Source organism: Lycorma delicatula, chromosome 7 (assembly GCF_047948215.1).
Source record: "Lycorma delicatula isolate Av1 chromosome 7, ASM4794821v1, whole genome shotgun sequence".
In the NCBI taxonomy this organism is placed as follows: domain Eukaryota; kingdom Metazoa; phylum Arthropoda; class Insecta; order Hemiptera; family Fulgoridae; genus Lycorma; species Lycorma delicatula.
Genome location: NC_134461.1, coordinates 96,209,996 through 96,225,515, shown reverse-complemented (window position 1 = coordinate 96,225,515; position 15,520 = coordinate 96,209,996). Strand labels below are relative to the sequence as shown.

General features: G+C 29.4%; 1 protein-coding gene across 1 annotated transcript in view; it reads right to left on the bottom strand.

The window, feature by feature from the left end:
- Window positions 1–15,049, bottom strand: part of LOC142327766 (zinc finger CCCH-type with G patch domain-containing protein) — a 28,070-nt gene extending 13,021 nt beyond the window's left edge. The window contains exons 1-6 of the mRNA XM_075371083.1: window positions 14,827–15,049; window positions 12,292–12,507; window positions 10,824–10,907; window positions 3,806–3,952; window positions 2,248–2,390; window positions 1,754–1,992 (exon numbers count right to left, since the gene is read on the bottom strand). Coding sequence (XP_075227198.1) covers window positions 1,754–1,992; window positions 2,248–2,390; window positions 3,806–3,952; window positions 10,824–10,907; window positions 12,292–12,507; window positions 14,827–14,886 — 889 coding nt within the window. The 5' untranslated portion in view covers window positions 14,887–15,049. The remainder of the gene's footprint in view (window positions 1–1,753; window positions 1,993–2,247; window positions 2,391–3,805; window positions 3,953–10,823; window positions 10,908–12,291; window positions 12,508–14,826) is intronic.
- Between the last annotated feature and the right edge of the window lie 471 nt (window positions 15,050–15,520).

Sequence of the window (15,520 nt, the reverse complement as noted above, 5' to 3'; positions counted from 1 at the left end):
TATGTATAATTAAGATCCCCTCCTACATGAAAATAACATTTGATGATGGGACAAACAACTCAAAGAAACAGCAGCCTAAGGAAGCAAACACTTCCAGGACAGCCATCAGTGTCTGATAAAACGATTAAAACAGCATAAGTTTTTTGCATAGTCCAGAGAAATCCATACAGAAGTGTCCTAAAGATTTGAGCATACCTAAAACAACTGTTCACAATGTGTTAAAAAGATTATTAAGTTTAACTGTGTATAAAATTTAGGTATTACAACTTTATCCACAAGACAGTGAAATGATTTGATTTTTCTATAGACAATCTGAATATGTAATAACAGGACAATGATTTTTTTTAAACTTCATTCATTTTCAGAAATGAAATAACATCTCATGTTTCTGGATGAGTACATCGGCATACTGTTCATATATAGAGTACTGCACCTCCATACGCCATTTTTGAACATCAGCGGTTACAGTAAAAAAGTGGATGTTTGGTGTGCTACTGAACAAGACAATTATTGGCCCCTTTTTTTTTCTGAAAAAACAATAACAGGAAACATCTTCGTAGATGTTAGATGGGTAAGCAGCACCCCAAATACTGGAGAATTCCATTTTCCAGTTAGATGGAGCTTCTCTACATTCATGTATGATTTTCTTAACTAAATATTTCCTCAGCGATGGACCGGATGAGAAGGGTGGATTGCCTGACCTCCACAGTTTCCAGACCTTACCCCCATGGATTTTTATTTTCGGGGTTACGTAAAAACGCAAGTATATTCTACTGAAGTTTGAAATCTGGACCATTTAAAAAAGAAAGAATCACTGAAGCTACTTCGTCTATCATGCCAGATGTTCTGTCCATGAATGGCAAGAGATGAATATCGTCTTGACATCTGCAGGGCAATTAAGGGAGCATACATCGTAATCTACTGAACAGGTAAGAAACTTGCAGTGTTTCTCACTCATTCAAGGTATAGTTAGTTCATCTCTCTACAATGCTTTGTTCTGAAGCTATAAATATTTAAAAGCTATAAAATATTTAAATATTATATTCCGACACACTGCACTTACAAAGACCAAATACAAAATTTTTCAACGTTCAAGGAGTTGTCCATGAAAAATAGAATAAAAGCTTTTATTAACAAAGTAGTGACCCTCATTGAAAACAAAATTTTTGATCAGAAAATATAAAAAAACATTTGTTAAAAAACATGTTTTGGAGCTGCTTCCAACAGTAATAATGCGATTAGAAAAGTTGTATCAATTGATGAAGAAAGTAATTGAAGGAAAGTTTTCATAAAATAACACCATGTAAGTAAGTTATATATTTCAAAGAACGCTGAAGGTGGAGGGAGTACTGTGATTTCTTATACATATTATTTTCATCTTCAGAATATATTTAGTTTCTTTTTTTTTTTTTTTTTATAAAACAACATACATGCACTACATTTACATGTTTACCATACCATGTTTGAACAACTAATAGGCATGCCCTGTAACAATAAAATAGTAACAACTTTAAACAATTTATTCATCAGGCAAATTTTTTGATGTTATATTATTACCCTCCTTTAATTTTCTATAAATATTTTAAAATAAATAACAGTCAACCCCATAAAATTATACATTACAATGATGAACAAGAATAGATAATTTAGTAATATATGCTCTGAATATCAATCATTAGTTCTCTCTTGCCTTATTAATGGCCAGATGGAACTACAAGATACATTATTAGTAAAATTATTTTTTTGAACAAACCTGAATTTTGTTTAACATCATCAGACTTATCAACTTCATCTGTGCTTTTACTACTATTGCTGTCAAGAGGTAAAACCTCATGCAGGTCAATATCAATTGTACCACCAGCAGTCGTAATAAATTTAACTTTGATTATATCATCAGATATTAAATCCAGTACATTAGCATGATGCCATAGATTATCTTTGTGTTTTGCTAATACTCTTGAGCCAACTTTTATTGAAGAAAAGTCAGGTTCTCTAAATAAAAGAAAAAATTTTTTTTAAAATTACAAATAAGAATTTTTTAAACAATTTTTGATTCTAGAATTATTCAGTCTACATGTAAAATAAACATACATGTACAAGTAGGTGTGTGTGTGTGTATGTGTGTGTGTGTGTGTGTGTGCAGATGCCTGTATGTGTGTGTGTGTGTGTGTGTGTGTGTGCAAATGCCTGTATGTGTGTATCTGCAACAGATTCTTTAATTAAAAGAATTGCAAAATAAATCATTACTTAAATTCCCTTAGATCAGCGAATGGAATGAGTTCACCATGTGAATAATGACACTTATCATCTGGAAATTTGCAATCACCTTCTAGGTAATATGGACAAGGGACCATCTTTTTGTGTACAGGATTTACAAACATTACCCTCACCTACAACATAAAGAAACATAAAAAAATAAAAACAGCAACATTTAACAAATTATTATAGCTGCAGCTACAATAAATATCAATATCAAGTTAATCAGCATTATCAGTAGTTCATTACTCCCAATTTCCATGCATGATCAACCCTTAATAAAAAACAATGAAAAAATTACTTATATTTAAAACACAGTGATTATGTTTAGAAGGTTTTAAAACAATATCTAGTCTTTGGAACCGGTAATCAGAAAAACTCAAGGTGCAAAAATCTTGTTTTAGTTACGAATTTCTATTTGTAAAATATTTTGGTCAAATTTTATGTTAAATATGTCTCTTTAAACATACAAAAAAATTTATATCAAGCATGTTTTTGACATTTTTATTTATCGTTTATGAAAATTTTTAATTGAATGTTTAACTTTAAGCAAAGGTTTTAGTACAATTTATTATTAGTATACTGCCATGAATTAATATTTCAACACCTGAAAATTCTGTACTGTAACACTGTTTTATTTATTTTTATTAATATTTGAATACTATATTACTATTTTTATAATATGTGCAAATGTTTAATCACATTAGATGGGCAACAATTATTCATTAAGTTAATAATGAAAAAGCACATCATTCACATTTCTTACTATGAATTCAAAATGTATACCACAAAACAAACCTATTAGAATAAAAGCCACATCTAAAATAAAGAGAAAATTAAGACTTTTGATGTACATACATTTATGTATATAATAATAAAAGATATGATCCAGCAATCAAATTTTAATGTAAAAATTTCAGCCACAAAATCTTTTATATATATATTTTTTACTTATGAAAAAAAAAATACCAAAAATAATACCCCCAAAAAATACCTTTACCACATAGAAGAATGAAAAATATAAAATTACAATCTTTTAAATAAACGTTTTATCATAGTTGTGCTATGCTACCCAAACAGGACAGAGGACACATGGACAGAAAAGAGGTTCTACCACCCACACGCAAGGTCAACATCCTAACAAAAGAGTTATTCTGACAATAACATAATGAAAAATGTTAATGTTTTCATTACATTAACATTTTTTAAATAATAAGGAAAAACGTTTGTTTTTTAAACTGCTGTTATAAAAACAAAATGAAAGTTTTACAGCTAAACAGAAAAAATAATAATAGGTAATTATAATAAATATGCTGATTAAGAGTAATATATATTTGTGAATATATATTAAAGTAATTTTTAAAAATGATGTTATTCTCAAGAATAACATCATTTTGCCATAAATACTATAGAAAGAGAGGAATAAAGCAGTTTTTACTATCTTTCCTGTGTTGTTATTACTATTATTATTATTATTATTATTATTGAAACAAAATAAAATACTTAAAACCAGATGCATTAATAACAATGCAAATATAATTATAATTACCATAATATCCTGAATATTATTGGCAGGTGTATCTATATCTTCAACACACATAACTAGAGCATTATGATATGCACAATTACTTCCTTCATCCCACTTATGGCTGAAAGGAGCTTGGCACTTACTACCCTGCAATGCAGCCAGTTCATTCTGAAAATTATAGTTAGAAATTAAAAATAAATCAATTAATATTAAATATAATATTCAAAGGACTTGTTGTTTTAATAGGTACTTGAAATTAATCTACCACTCACTACATGAAAAAATTAAATTAACTAAAACGTTAATGACAATGAAATTTCTTAACACTGATTAAACAAAATAACAATTATTAAAGTGTAACCCCTCTTCTGTAATAAAATTGCAACTTTTTTTTTTTTTAATATGCAAACTTAATTTTTACATTAAAAACCCTAAAAAAAAGTTTCAGATTAATATATTAACCCATAAAACAGTAATAAAATTTACATAAATTCAACCCTGTGCTCAGACATTCCATTCTAAGATAATGTAATAATCACAATTAAAACAATCAAGTATTATATTAACAGTTTTAATTGCTCAATGTGCCAAATGTTTAAACCCCTTATATCAGTTATATAACTACAAAACACCAATACTGTTGGGTAAAGTTAACAAAAATAAAAGAACACACAGCTCGTATTTTCCAAAAGAAATTGGACTTTTAATTGAAAAGAAAACAAATGAACTTAAGTTAAATCATAACCTTAAAAAATAAAAATAAATTATGAAATTAACATAACTTAAGTCTATATAAGAAATATCAGCTGCATCAACATATGAATAATGATATTAAATGAGAAAATATATGAATATACATTTTTTAAATACACATTTTGAAAATATACAATTTAACAAAGCCTGAAAACAAGAGAACATAAAACACCTTATTTTCAATTAGATACTTAAAACATAACATCAATAAAAAAATATAACTGGAAAACTGTTGCATTACTGACATATGCTGTAATAATGAAAATTAGTAATGAACAGACATCATTAACTTAGAAAAATAAATTACAATAAATTTTATTATTGGTACTGGCCTTTTCTAATTTATGAACATCCAACTTAGCATTAAATAATTATAACATGTAATGCTAGTTTAGTGTAGAAAAAGGCCACAATAATATTCTAGTACAAAAAGAGTTAAATACAATAATCAAATTGAAATAAGTAAATATATAAATAGAGTTAATTTAGTAGTAAGCTTTCTTGCAAATATAAAATTACAAAGTCCAAAAACATAAATTCACATCAGGAGTAATTTGCTAATTTAAAAGCAGTATTATGAATACAGCTCATGAGTATAAAAGGATTAATCTCGGCGATTAACAAGTTACAAGATTAAATTATAGAGTTAATTACAATAACAACAAATTGTAATAATTAAACACGTAAAATAGGTAAGCCACCTATCGTGACTGCACTTAAGTGAATAAATGGTTTTTTAAACTAAACTTGAAATTGAAAGCCATAAGGTATGATGAACAATTAGTTGAACAATTAGAACAATTAGTTTAACTAGTCATGCATCAAAAATCTTAACTAGAATTCTATACAGAAGAATTGAGAGGAGAGTGGAGGAAGTGTTAGGAGAAGACCAATTTGGTTTCAGGAAAAGTATAGGGACAAGGGAAGCAATTTTAGGCCTCAGATTAATAGTAGAAGGAAGATTAAAGAAAAACAAACCAACATACTTAGCGTTTATAGACCTAGAAAAGGCATTCGATAACGTAGACTGGAATAAAATGTTCAGCATTTTAAAAAAATTAGGGTTCAAATACAGAGATAGAAGAACAATTGCTAACATGTACAGGAACCAAACAGCAACAGTAGCAATTGAAGAACATAAGAAAGAAGCCATAATAAGAAAGGGAGTCCGACAAGGATGTTCTCTATCTCCGTTACTTTTTAATCTTTACATGGAACTAGCAGTTAATGATGTTAAAGAACAATTTAGATTCGGAGTAACAGTACAGGTGAAAAGATAAAGATGCTACGATTTGCTGATGATATAGTAATTCTAGCCGAGAATAAAAAGGATTTAGAAGAAACAATGAACGGCATAGATGAAGTCCTACGCAAGAACTATCGCATGACAATAAACAAGAACAAAACAAAAGTAATGAAATGTAGTAGAAATAACAAAGATGAACCACTGAATGTGAAAATAGGAGGAGAAAAGATTATGGAGGTAGAAGAATTTTGTTATTTGGGAAGTAGAATTACTAAAGATGGACGAAGCAGGAGCGATATAAAATGCCGAATAGCACAAGCTAAACGAGCCTTCAGTAAGAAATATAATTTGTTTACATCAAAAATTAATTTAAATCTCAGGAAAAGATTTTTGAAAGTGTATGTTTGGAGTGTCGCTTTATATGGAAGTGAAACTTGGTCAATCGGAGTATCTGAGAAGAAAAGATTAGAAGCTTTTGAAATGTGGTGCTATAGGAGAATGTTAAAAATCAGATGGGTGGATAAAGTGACAAATGAAGAGGTATTGCGGCAAATAGATGAAGAAAGAAGCATTTGGAAAAATATAGTTAAAAGAAGAGACAGACTTATAGGCCACATACTAAGGCATCCTGGAATAGTCGCTTTAATTTTGGAAGGACAGGTAGAAGGGAAAAATTGTGTAGGCAGGCCACGTTTGGAATATGTAAAACAAATTGTTAGGGATGTAGGATGTAGAGGGTATACTGAAATGAAACGACTAGCACTAGATAGGGAATCTTGGAGAGCTGCATCAAACCAGTCAAATGACTGAAGACAAAAAAAAAAAAAAAAGGTATGATGAACTGAATGTTCCACAAATTTTAATGATAAAATAACTGTTGAACGTAATAAATAATGAAAATTGAACTTGCCTGTAGCACACAAATATTAGCAAGAGATGAAGGTAAATGAATACATACAGTAATCCTAGGCATAGTCTGCAGGGGTGTATCAGGAATACAGTGGTGAGACGTGGTTTAGAGGTTGAGCAGGAGTGGCGTCTCAAAAATATGTAGCAACGAGTTTGGAGAGATTCTGCATCGATGAAAATGTAATCAGCAGCTCAAGAAGATTCGGCGTTGATAGAATCGGCAGTTTGTAGTGATTGAAACACTTTCCACAAAGACGTAATATAGTGAATTTGAAGAATAACTTAAGAAAGAAACGAGGCAAAACAAAACATAGAGATCGGTGAAGTTACGAGACACTGACGAGTAGAACTAGAAAATATTTCAACAGAGAAATACCACAACGTTTATGAGAGTATGAATGCGATGAAAATATTATCACAAAGTTTGAGAGAGAAAAGTAACAGTCGACTGTACATGGTAAATGTCTGATGTACTCTGCCGAAAAAATGGCGTGAATGAAAAGAGGGGGAAACCAAACCTCGGCAGTGGACAGAAGAGAGTGTGTGTAAAAAACAAGAGATGTGTGCATGTATTAGTATGGGAACGAAACAAAAAGGCAGTGTATGAGGGCAGCAATAAATAATACGAGATATGAATACACTGACACTACAAGATGACAGAAATCGCCCATCTGACTGACGCCAGGTCTCAAACAAATATAATCAAACAGATTCAAATATGACAAGCCCAATACGAAACATAGTAATAAATTTACCAAGCCTGTAACAAACAAGACCCAACCCTAGCTTTGAATTCATAGGAAAATAACGCAACTTTACGCAATGGCATAAACAAATATTATAATGAAATGATTAAGCACTTTGTAAGTTGTCACAATACAACTAATTCTAATGAACACTTATTCACGAATAAATCATGACTCAAACATGATGTGCTTGATGACACCTGAGCTCAGAATGAGTCAAGAATAAAACCTTTATAAATACACCTTTCTGTTAGAGCTGGTTATCTTTATTCATTTGGTTATAAACTTTTAGAACTACTTACGAAACACATTATTGGGAAGAAAATGAAATAAGGAAAACATATTTCATTTGGGTATTATGATCATATGTCTTGTGTTAAAACAGTTGAAATAAACAGCAGGAATCAGGCATTTTTAAGCAACAAATCTTGCTTTCAAAAAGAACTGTTCCAACTGTCAAATGAAGAAGATAAGTTATTAGTTAATTATATCTGTTACATCATGTAATTTTCTCTTAGCAAGTGGGAAGCTGTGGGTGCGTGCGTGCATGTGCATGTGTGTATTTATTTATTATGTGAAAATAAGGAAAATACATTAATGTAAGGAAAAATCTTTTTATAAACAAGTGTTGATAAATGCTTTGTTTTTGAGTTACTGCCAACTAAATACTACACCCTACTTTCTGCTCTATAGGTAAAATCAATCTGTACTGAAACTCTTTTGAACCCAAATTAAGGGAAAAATCTGATAATTGCATAGATTTTTTTTCACTCAAAAACTGAATTCAAAAATAAAAAATATTAAACTAGGGCACAAAAGAACTTATACTTTTCAACAGACCTAAAATATTTTTTGGAATGCTAAAATAAATAATAACTTTATTTTATTTTTGTTTTGTGTAACAGAACAGCTACATATATGTCTTTGTATATTGCACAAAAAATGCATATATTACAAACATGTACACATAATTTTTAATATACATAAGTAATATGATTATTTCTAATAAAATAGCACACCTAACATAATAAAGTTATCACAAAATTATAATAATAGTAATAATAATTATTATTATTATTTCAATAAGAATAATATTAATAATAATTTTTTTAAATTAGAATAATTATTATTTTAATAGTAATAATAATTTTAATAATGAAACAATGATTGTGATTAACCATTTTAAAATTAACAGCTTAAACATACATTATATGATGTAACAGTATTTAATATAAAATAAGTTTAATACTATACATAATAATGGTTTTTAATATTAAAATTAATAGAATAGTTTTTAATTACAATAACTATTATTTTAACAATACTAATAAAGATTTAATGTAATATTAATAGTTGACATAATAACAACTTTGATTATGCTAACAGATTTTACTAGCAGTTTTTAATATTAGAAATAATAAGCAGAAAAATAAAAATTCAAAAAAAATGAAAAATTTAAGTAAGGACAAGCATTAAAAAAAAGTCTTTAAAAAAATATATAAAAGCATTTATTAAAAAAAAAATCAAACTTCTTAGTACATTAACAAAATTCTTCTTTGGTTGAAAAAAATTTATTCTCCAACAATTATTTATCTGTTGCAGTAAAAGTACTTCTCTCTATCAGTGAAATAGACTGCATAGTGTAAATAAAAGGGCAAAAGTTGCTTATATTGCAACTGGGAATAAATAGCTGTGCTTTCATTTTGTTATATATAGCTTTCATTTTGTGCAGATTAAACCCATCTAATAGATTCAATGTTTTGTGTAGTATAATCTCTCCTATAATTCCAGGTGGAGGTGGAATATTCAAGTTGGCTACAAACAGATGACTTGAAGAGTACGACACAAGTGTGAGAATTAAACAAAAGGTCTTGCAATCCATTTCAACAGACCAAGGTTTTGCTCTGTTCTGCTCACAATCCTATCTGCTTGCTCAGAAAAGTGTAGCTTAGAGTCAAGAAGTATGCCTAGATTGGTGATGGAGTCTATGGTAGTAATTGGAAGAGAATTAATTAATTGTGTATTTAAAGTAAGCAATGTAGTCTTACGAGAGAACAGCATATGTTTTATATTTGAGAAATTTAATGACAAATGATTTCTTATAACCCAAAGATAAACAGAGTTAATATTGTGTTACAACAGAAGATGACCATGTCTATCTCTGATACAAAGAAAAATTTTAAGAACATTCCACATAAATACAGAGTCCAATAGAGATGAATTCAGCAACATTATTGACAAAGGGTAAAAACAGCAAAGGGTCAAGCTTTGAACCCTGTGGACTCCAGATGTTGCGGAGAATTCAAGATGGGAAGTATATCCAGCATACCTAACAGCAAAAGTTCTATTACTGAAGGGACTGTCCAGTGGGTAAGGGTATCAGAGCCCTTACTGATATGTGTGAGCCCTGGGATGTCAGTATCATGGGTCAGACAGTGTACCTGACTCCCCGGCCCAGGTTAAATTTGTGGGAGCAGGCTAACTGAGGGAACCCAGGTAGGATCAAAGATCTGGGGCACGCCTAACCATCTCTCCATTCGCACCTTGACATATTGACTAATGAAATTATAAATTATGGAAACATCAAATTCCACATTTTCTGTGGCAGAGAGTCCACATAAAAACCCTCACCCAGGAGAACCTTTGTTTTTAGAGACGATGAAAAGGAAAATCATGGGGTTCAGTGGGACAGAAAAAAAGATCGGAACTAAGTTTCAACCTAAGAGCTTTGGAGTAATTCCAAAATATCTAGTAATAGAGAAAAAAGAAGGCGATTTTTGTAAAATTAGTCCTTTTATGATTGCTTGTGGGATCATAAAAGCTGCAGGGAACCAGTAAAAGAAACTAGGAAGACTACTATGGGTTTTTTGTGAAGACCATCAATGATTCATGAAAGCTACAAAAATAGGATTCATTGACATTGAGGTTATACCACATGGTATAACCTCAATGGTACAGTAAACACCTCCAAGGGATTTATTGAGTCCAGAGACCTTCTAAACTGCCAAGTAGAAAAGATCTTCGAGGAGGTTCAGGAACAAGGCATGTCGATGTTAGAATAACTAACATAACAGAGAATAAGAATAATAGAGAAATTGTAACACCTAGGTATCCTGAGAAAATTAAAGCTGGCTTTCATTATGAGTTAATGATAAATATATTCTAAATCAAATAAATAAATATTTAACCTACAAACAATGTCTCTTTATTAATGTATCCAACACATTAAAGTACATTGCATTAGCTGATCAATAAACCGAGAAGGAAAATTCATATAAATATTTTATTATTCACTACAATTTCAGATATCTGGAGTCATTAGGAGTGCTCAACTATCCAATATAAATTACAATAAAAGTAACTGAACTATTCATAATTGTTTTACCTTAATGTCTGCAGTTAAACATTCCTGGTTATTTGTAATATCTTCATCTTTATCTAACTGGCTAACATCTTTTTGAATTTCTGCCTGAAAAATAAAAAAAATATGAAATTTACTTTCTCCAATTTACAGTGAAAAATCTAAAGAAATAATGAAACTACAGGGTTTACCCTGTAAGTGTTCCCAAAATATCCTAGCTTAAATGGGAATCACCATTAATACAGCAACATTTGGCACCTCAAATGTCATAGTAATTATATTATTTATATAGAATATAATTTAATTTGTCTTTGCCTCTTACATAAGTTTTTATTTTTCATAAATTTTGAAAGAAAAAATTATACAGTAAACATGTTTGAACAGTGAATATAAAAGAAACAAACACAAAAGATAATTATTTTTTTCCACAAAATTATTTAAGCCGGAAACAAAAGAAAGCAATTTTATCATTATAAAATTGTATAAATTTAGAGAACTATTTTAAACAGCAGTATGCGAGGAAATGCAGTTTTTACATTAAATTTAAAACCTAAATGGCAGATATTAAAAAAAAAATAACTATAAATCACAAAAAGTTAACAAAAACCTAGTCACGAACTAATCCATCGTCTATTAAATCAAACAAATATTCTGGATAAGCACAATACAAAATATTTTTAACCTCAAATAATATATAGTTGAGTGGGTAGCTCATGCTTTACAAACATCTCAGGCATAAGAACAACCAGAATAGATTAAGTATAAAAACAAATTAATGTCCTCCTTTCAATAGAAAACAATCCATTATATATATTGATACACAAACATTTGCATGTAATTTAATTTTTTGCAAGCAGTGAGATAGAGCAACAGCTGAAATAAAATAAACATTATTTTTTAATGATTTAGAGAAAATTTATAATTTATTTTTTATAAGATTAAAATCAGATTTTAAAATTTTAACATTTATGGTAATCATAAACTTTTCTTAAGATACATCTTGGTTATTTATGTTTAATTTCTTAAAGAAAATTAAAAGTAAATTATGAACGTGGCTTATTAACAGTTCTTTTTATTAACATAAAAAATACCTTGAATATACACTAAATTTCAGTTTTTTAAATATTAGATATTATCACAAATTATTCCTTAAAAATTTTTTGTATGTTGGTACATGTAACAAAGATCAGTTCTATTATTACAATGTGTAAATTGATCAATTATTTTTAAAAATGCATATATAAATAGTTGTCAGATGGCAAATTTATAAGGAAATAAAAAAAACGATTATGCACAGATGAAGAAAGAAGTTCATTAGATTCAATTATTAATGTGAAACGAAATATAGACCAAATTTAATTTAAAACTAAATAATTATGAAATTTATTGAATATAAAAAAATTTGGCTTAGAGTGATATATTTTTAAAGTACAGTGTTTGGATACATAATCTAAGTAATCCATTAAAAAGAAAAAATTGAGAGCAGTCATACTTTAAATAAAGCATATTCCTTTTCAAATGGATCTTGTACATCATCATCATCATTATTATCAACAGGACTCTGTGATTTGGTATTCTGCTCTTGCAAACTTGTTAAGTTTTCTTTTGTAAGTCGAATTAATTCTTCAATATCATTCTTTAATCCCAACAGACTGTCATGTTCTGGACCTGATTTTGTGGATGATAATGCTAATTCTATTTGAATGAGCTGAAACATAAAAATTGTAGCAATTAACAAAAATATGAATTAACATGAATTACATTCAACATATAAATCGCAATAACAATAACTGAAACAAACTTTTCCAAGTATAAAGACTAGCACACTCAAACTTTGCTACAGGTCTCAAATAACTACACTTAAAGGCTATTTTAAAAAATAGCCTTTAAATGTAGCCTTTAAACTATAAAATCAGCAAGCATATAGAATTTCCTATAAGGTATAAAAGACTTCAAGAAGATAACTATCAGTCATTCAAATGTTGAATGACTGACAGTACTATCAGAAGGACCTAGTCCCCTGACGGGAAGTCTTATTGTTTAAGACATTGGGGGTTGGCGTCTCCATGGGCCTAGCCTCTGCAGTTTTTCTTCCCACTACACATTGAGCTGCAGAACACTTTACACTGTACAAATACTCTACACCAAGAACACTACACAGTTTACAACGTATACCCTTACATAACTATATTACAACATTCTACTCTATTTCTTCTTACACATACACTCAGTGATGTTGTGACACCTTATGAAGCACAACCGTAACCCAAGGTGGGAACTATTGTGCTGATGGGTGAATGGCTCTATGTAGTGAGTCTCGAACAATGTCCTCTGAGCATGTGGGCGAACCCAGTTGTATTTAGCTCTAGCTTCAGTACGTGTGTGCTCTGCTGGAGTGGTCCTTTATATCGCTGGTATTCGTGAGACCAAAATTATAGGCCTACAAGAAACTTCTATGATGGTTGGTGGTTCATCTGAAAAACCACCAAATCCAGTCTTATAAAAGGCCTCGATCAGCTTTGTCTTACGAGGATATCAGTAGTGGAGTTAACTATGCGAATTATGAAGCAGATCATCCACAGGTTAAAAATATTGGATTTGTTATTTATGAGAAGTATTCAGGAAGGAAAGACGAACAGTTGTAACAACTTAAGTATTATTTTTTTTTGTTTTTGTAGTTAAAATTGCAATCTTTTGGATTGTTTTATTTTATTTTTTACATGACAGTTTTATGTCTTTAAAAATATATTATTAATACTGGCAATTTTATAATATTTAAAAGTTCTAAAATTTAAAATTATTGTGACTATTTTAATTAATATTATAAACTGAATAACTTTTAATATAAGACTGAACTCAGTAGTTTTAATTTTATTTTACTTTGAAACTTATACCTAACAATACAATAAACTTAAATATGATATTGTTTTTGTAAATGGTAATTGTAAACACTACTTTATCACCTCCAATTTTTCTTATACTTTAATATACCATAGTAGATATGCTTTAGACTCAGGAAAGTACAGGTCAGAAAGCAGGTTTGGACAGTGGCCTGACCCGTGCAGTTTTGTGAGTTATTGAAACCTGTTCAGGTGCAATTCGTTCTCTGGAGAAAGGTTAGAATTAAGGTTACTGTTAAGAGTCAAGGTTAAATTAGTTAAGACTTTATAAGAGGTTGCTGATAAGATACCAAGGTATGTTAGTCAATACTTAACACTATCTAGTGGTACACTTGGCTGAATTTATGTCTGAATGGAAATATAGTCACTACAAAGAGAGACTACACCACATGTTCCATGCTATTAGTCATGTGCATGGTGGCTAATCACCTTAGTGGTCTTAAGATTGCTGTCAATCATCTTCAACACACTGACAACTACTAATGTTAGTTATGGTTTATTTCTTTCTCCATTAAACTCAAAGCTAACCTCAACCCTAACCTCTCTCAACAGAACAGATTAGCATCTAAACAGGTCGTCGTAACTCACAAAACTGATTTACTTTTAATTTAAAAAGAATAAGCGACTAGCCATTTTTAAAAGATCTTTAATTGCAGAGTAATAAAACATTAATTTTTTTGTAAGTTTGTTAGCATAAAACTGATTGATAACACAAAAACAGCTGAGAAATCATATGTTATGAAATATGTATATATTTCATATGTATGAAATAAACCAGACTCTTCAAGTTATAATTCTAATTATGGCTCCAAGTCTTCATTATCTTTTTGTAAAAATGATAAAATATTGATTTCTTTTCACTGGAAATATGTATTTTTGACTTAGGCCCTTCATACCACGTATGATAGATAAATTTTGACATTAATTTAAATCATTTTTGTAATTTCAGTTTAAATTTAACTGAAATTACGAATGTAAATCTTTTTAACAAATTTGTAATGAATTCTAATAAATTATTCTAAATTGTAATATATTCTAACCCTGTAAAGTACAATTAATGAATTTATTAATAATAACAGCAGAATTACACGAACACTACGAACCACTTTTGATGGTTACTAACTAACCTGATCTTGATACTGAACAAGGGACTGTTTTAAATCCTCTGTCTGATTGCCGTTTTCCATTTCCTCAGAAAGTATGAGATGTTACAATCACACAGAATATTCAACACAAACAGACAATCCATTCAAAACTACTTTGACAACAAAATGGCATAACTTAACCAAAATATAAATTTACTGTACAGAAATCTTCAATTCAGCAACGAATATTTCTCACCAGAATACGCTAATGTCTCTTAACGCTTCAGTTAATAGCAGCTGAAAAACGTCAAAGGATAAAATGAAAGCTTCAAATAAATATATAATTATATTAAAAGATCTACTGTCCATAAATTGAAATCTATTTTATATATTATTAAAATATTTGTTATACAAATCCTATTTCCATTACCATTCATAAATTATTTTCATATACAACGATGGAAGAAGTACTCTTATTTAGTTTTAAAAAGCCAAGTAGTATTCTTTGGATATTTTCTTATTTAAATAGGGCTAGGGATGGCAGAACAAATCTTCCATTTGTATCACACACACATATATATATATATATATCCTTATTTGTAATTCAGTTTGATAGCTGCCTTAGTACTTTTAATTTAAAAAGAATAAGCGACTAGCGGTTTTTAAAAGATCTTTAATTGAAAAGTAATAAAACATTAATTTTTTCGTAAGTTTGTTAGCATAAAACTGATTGATA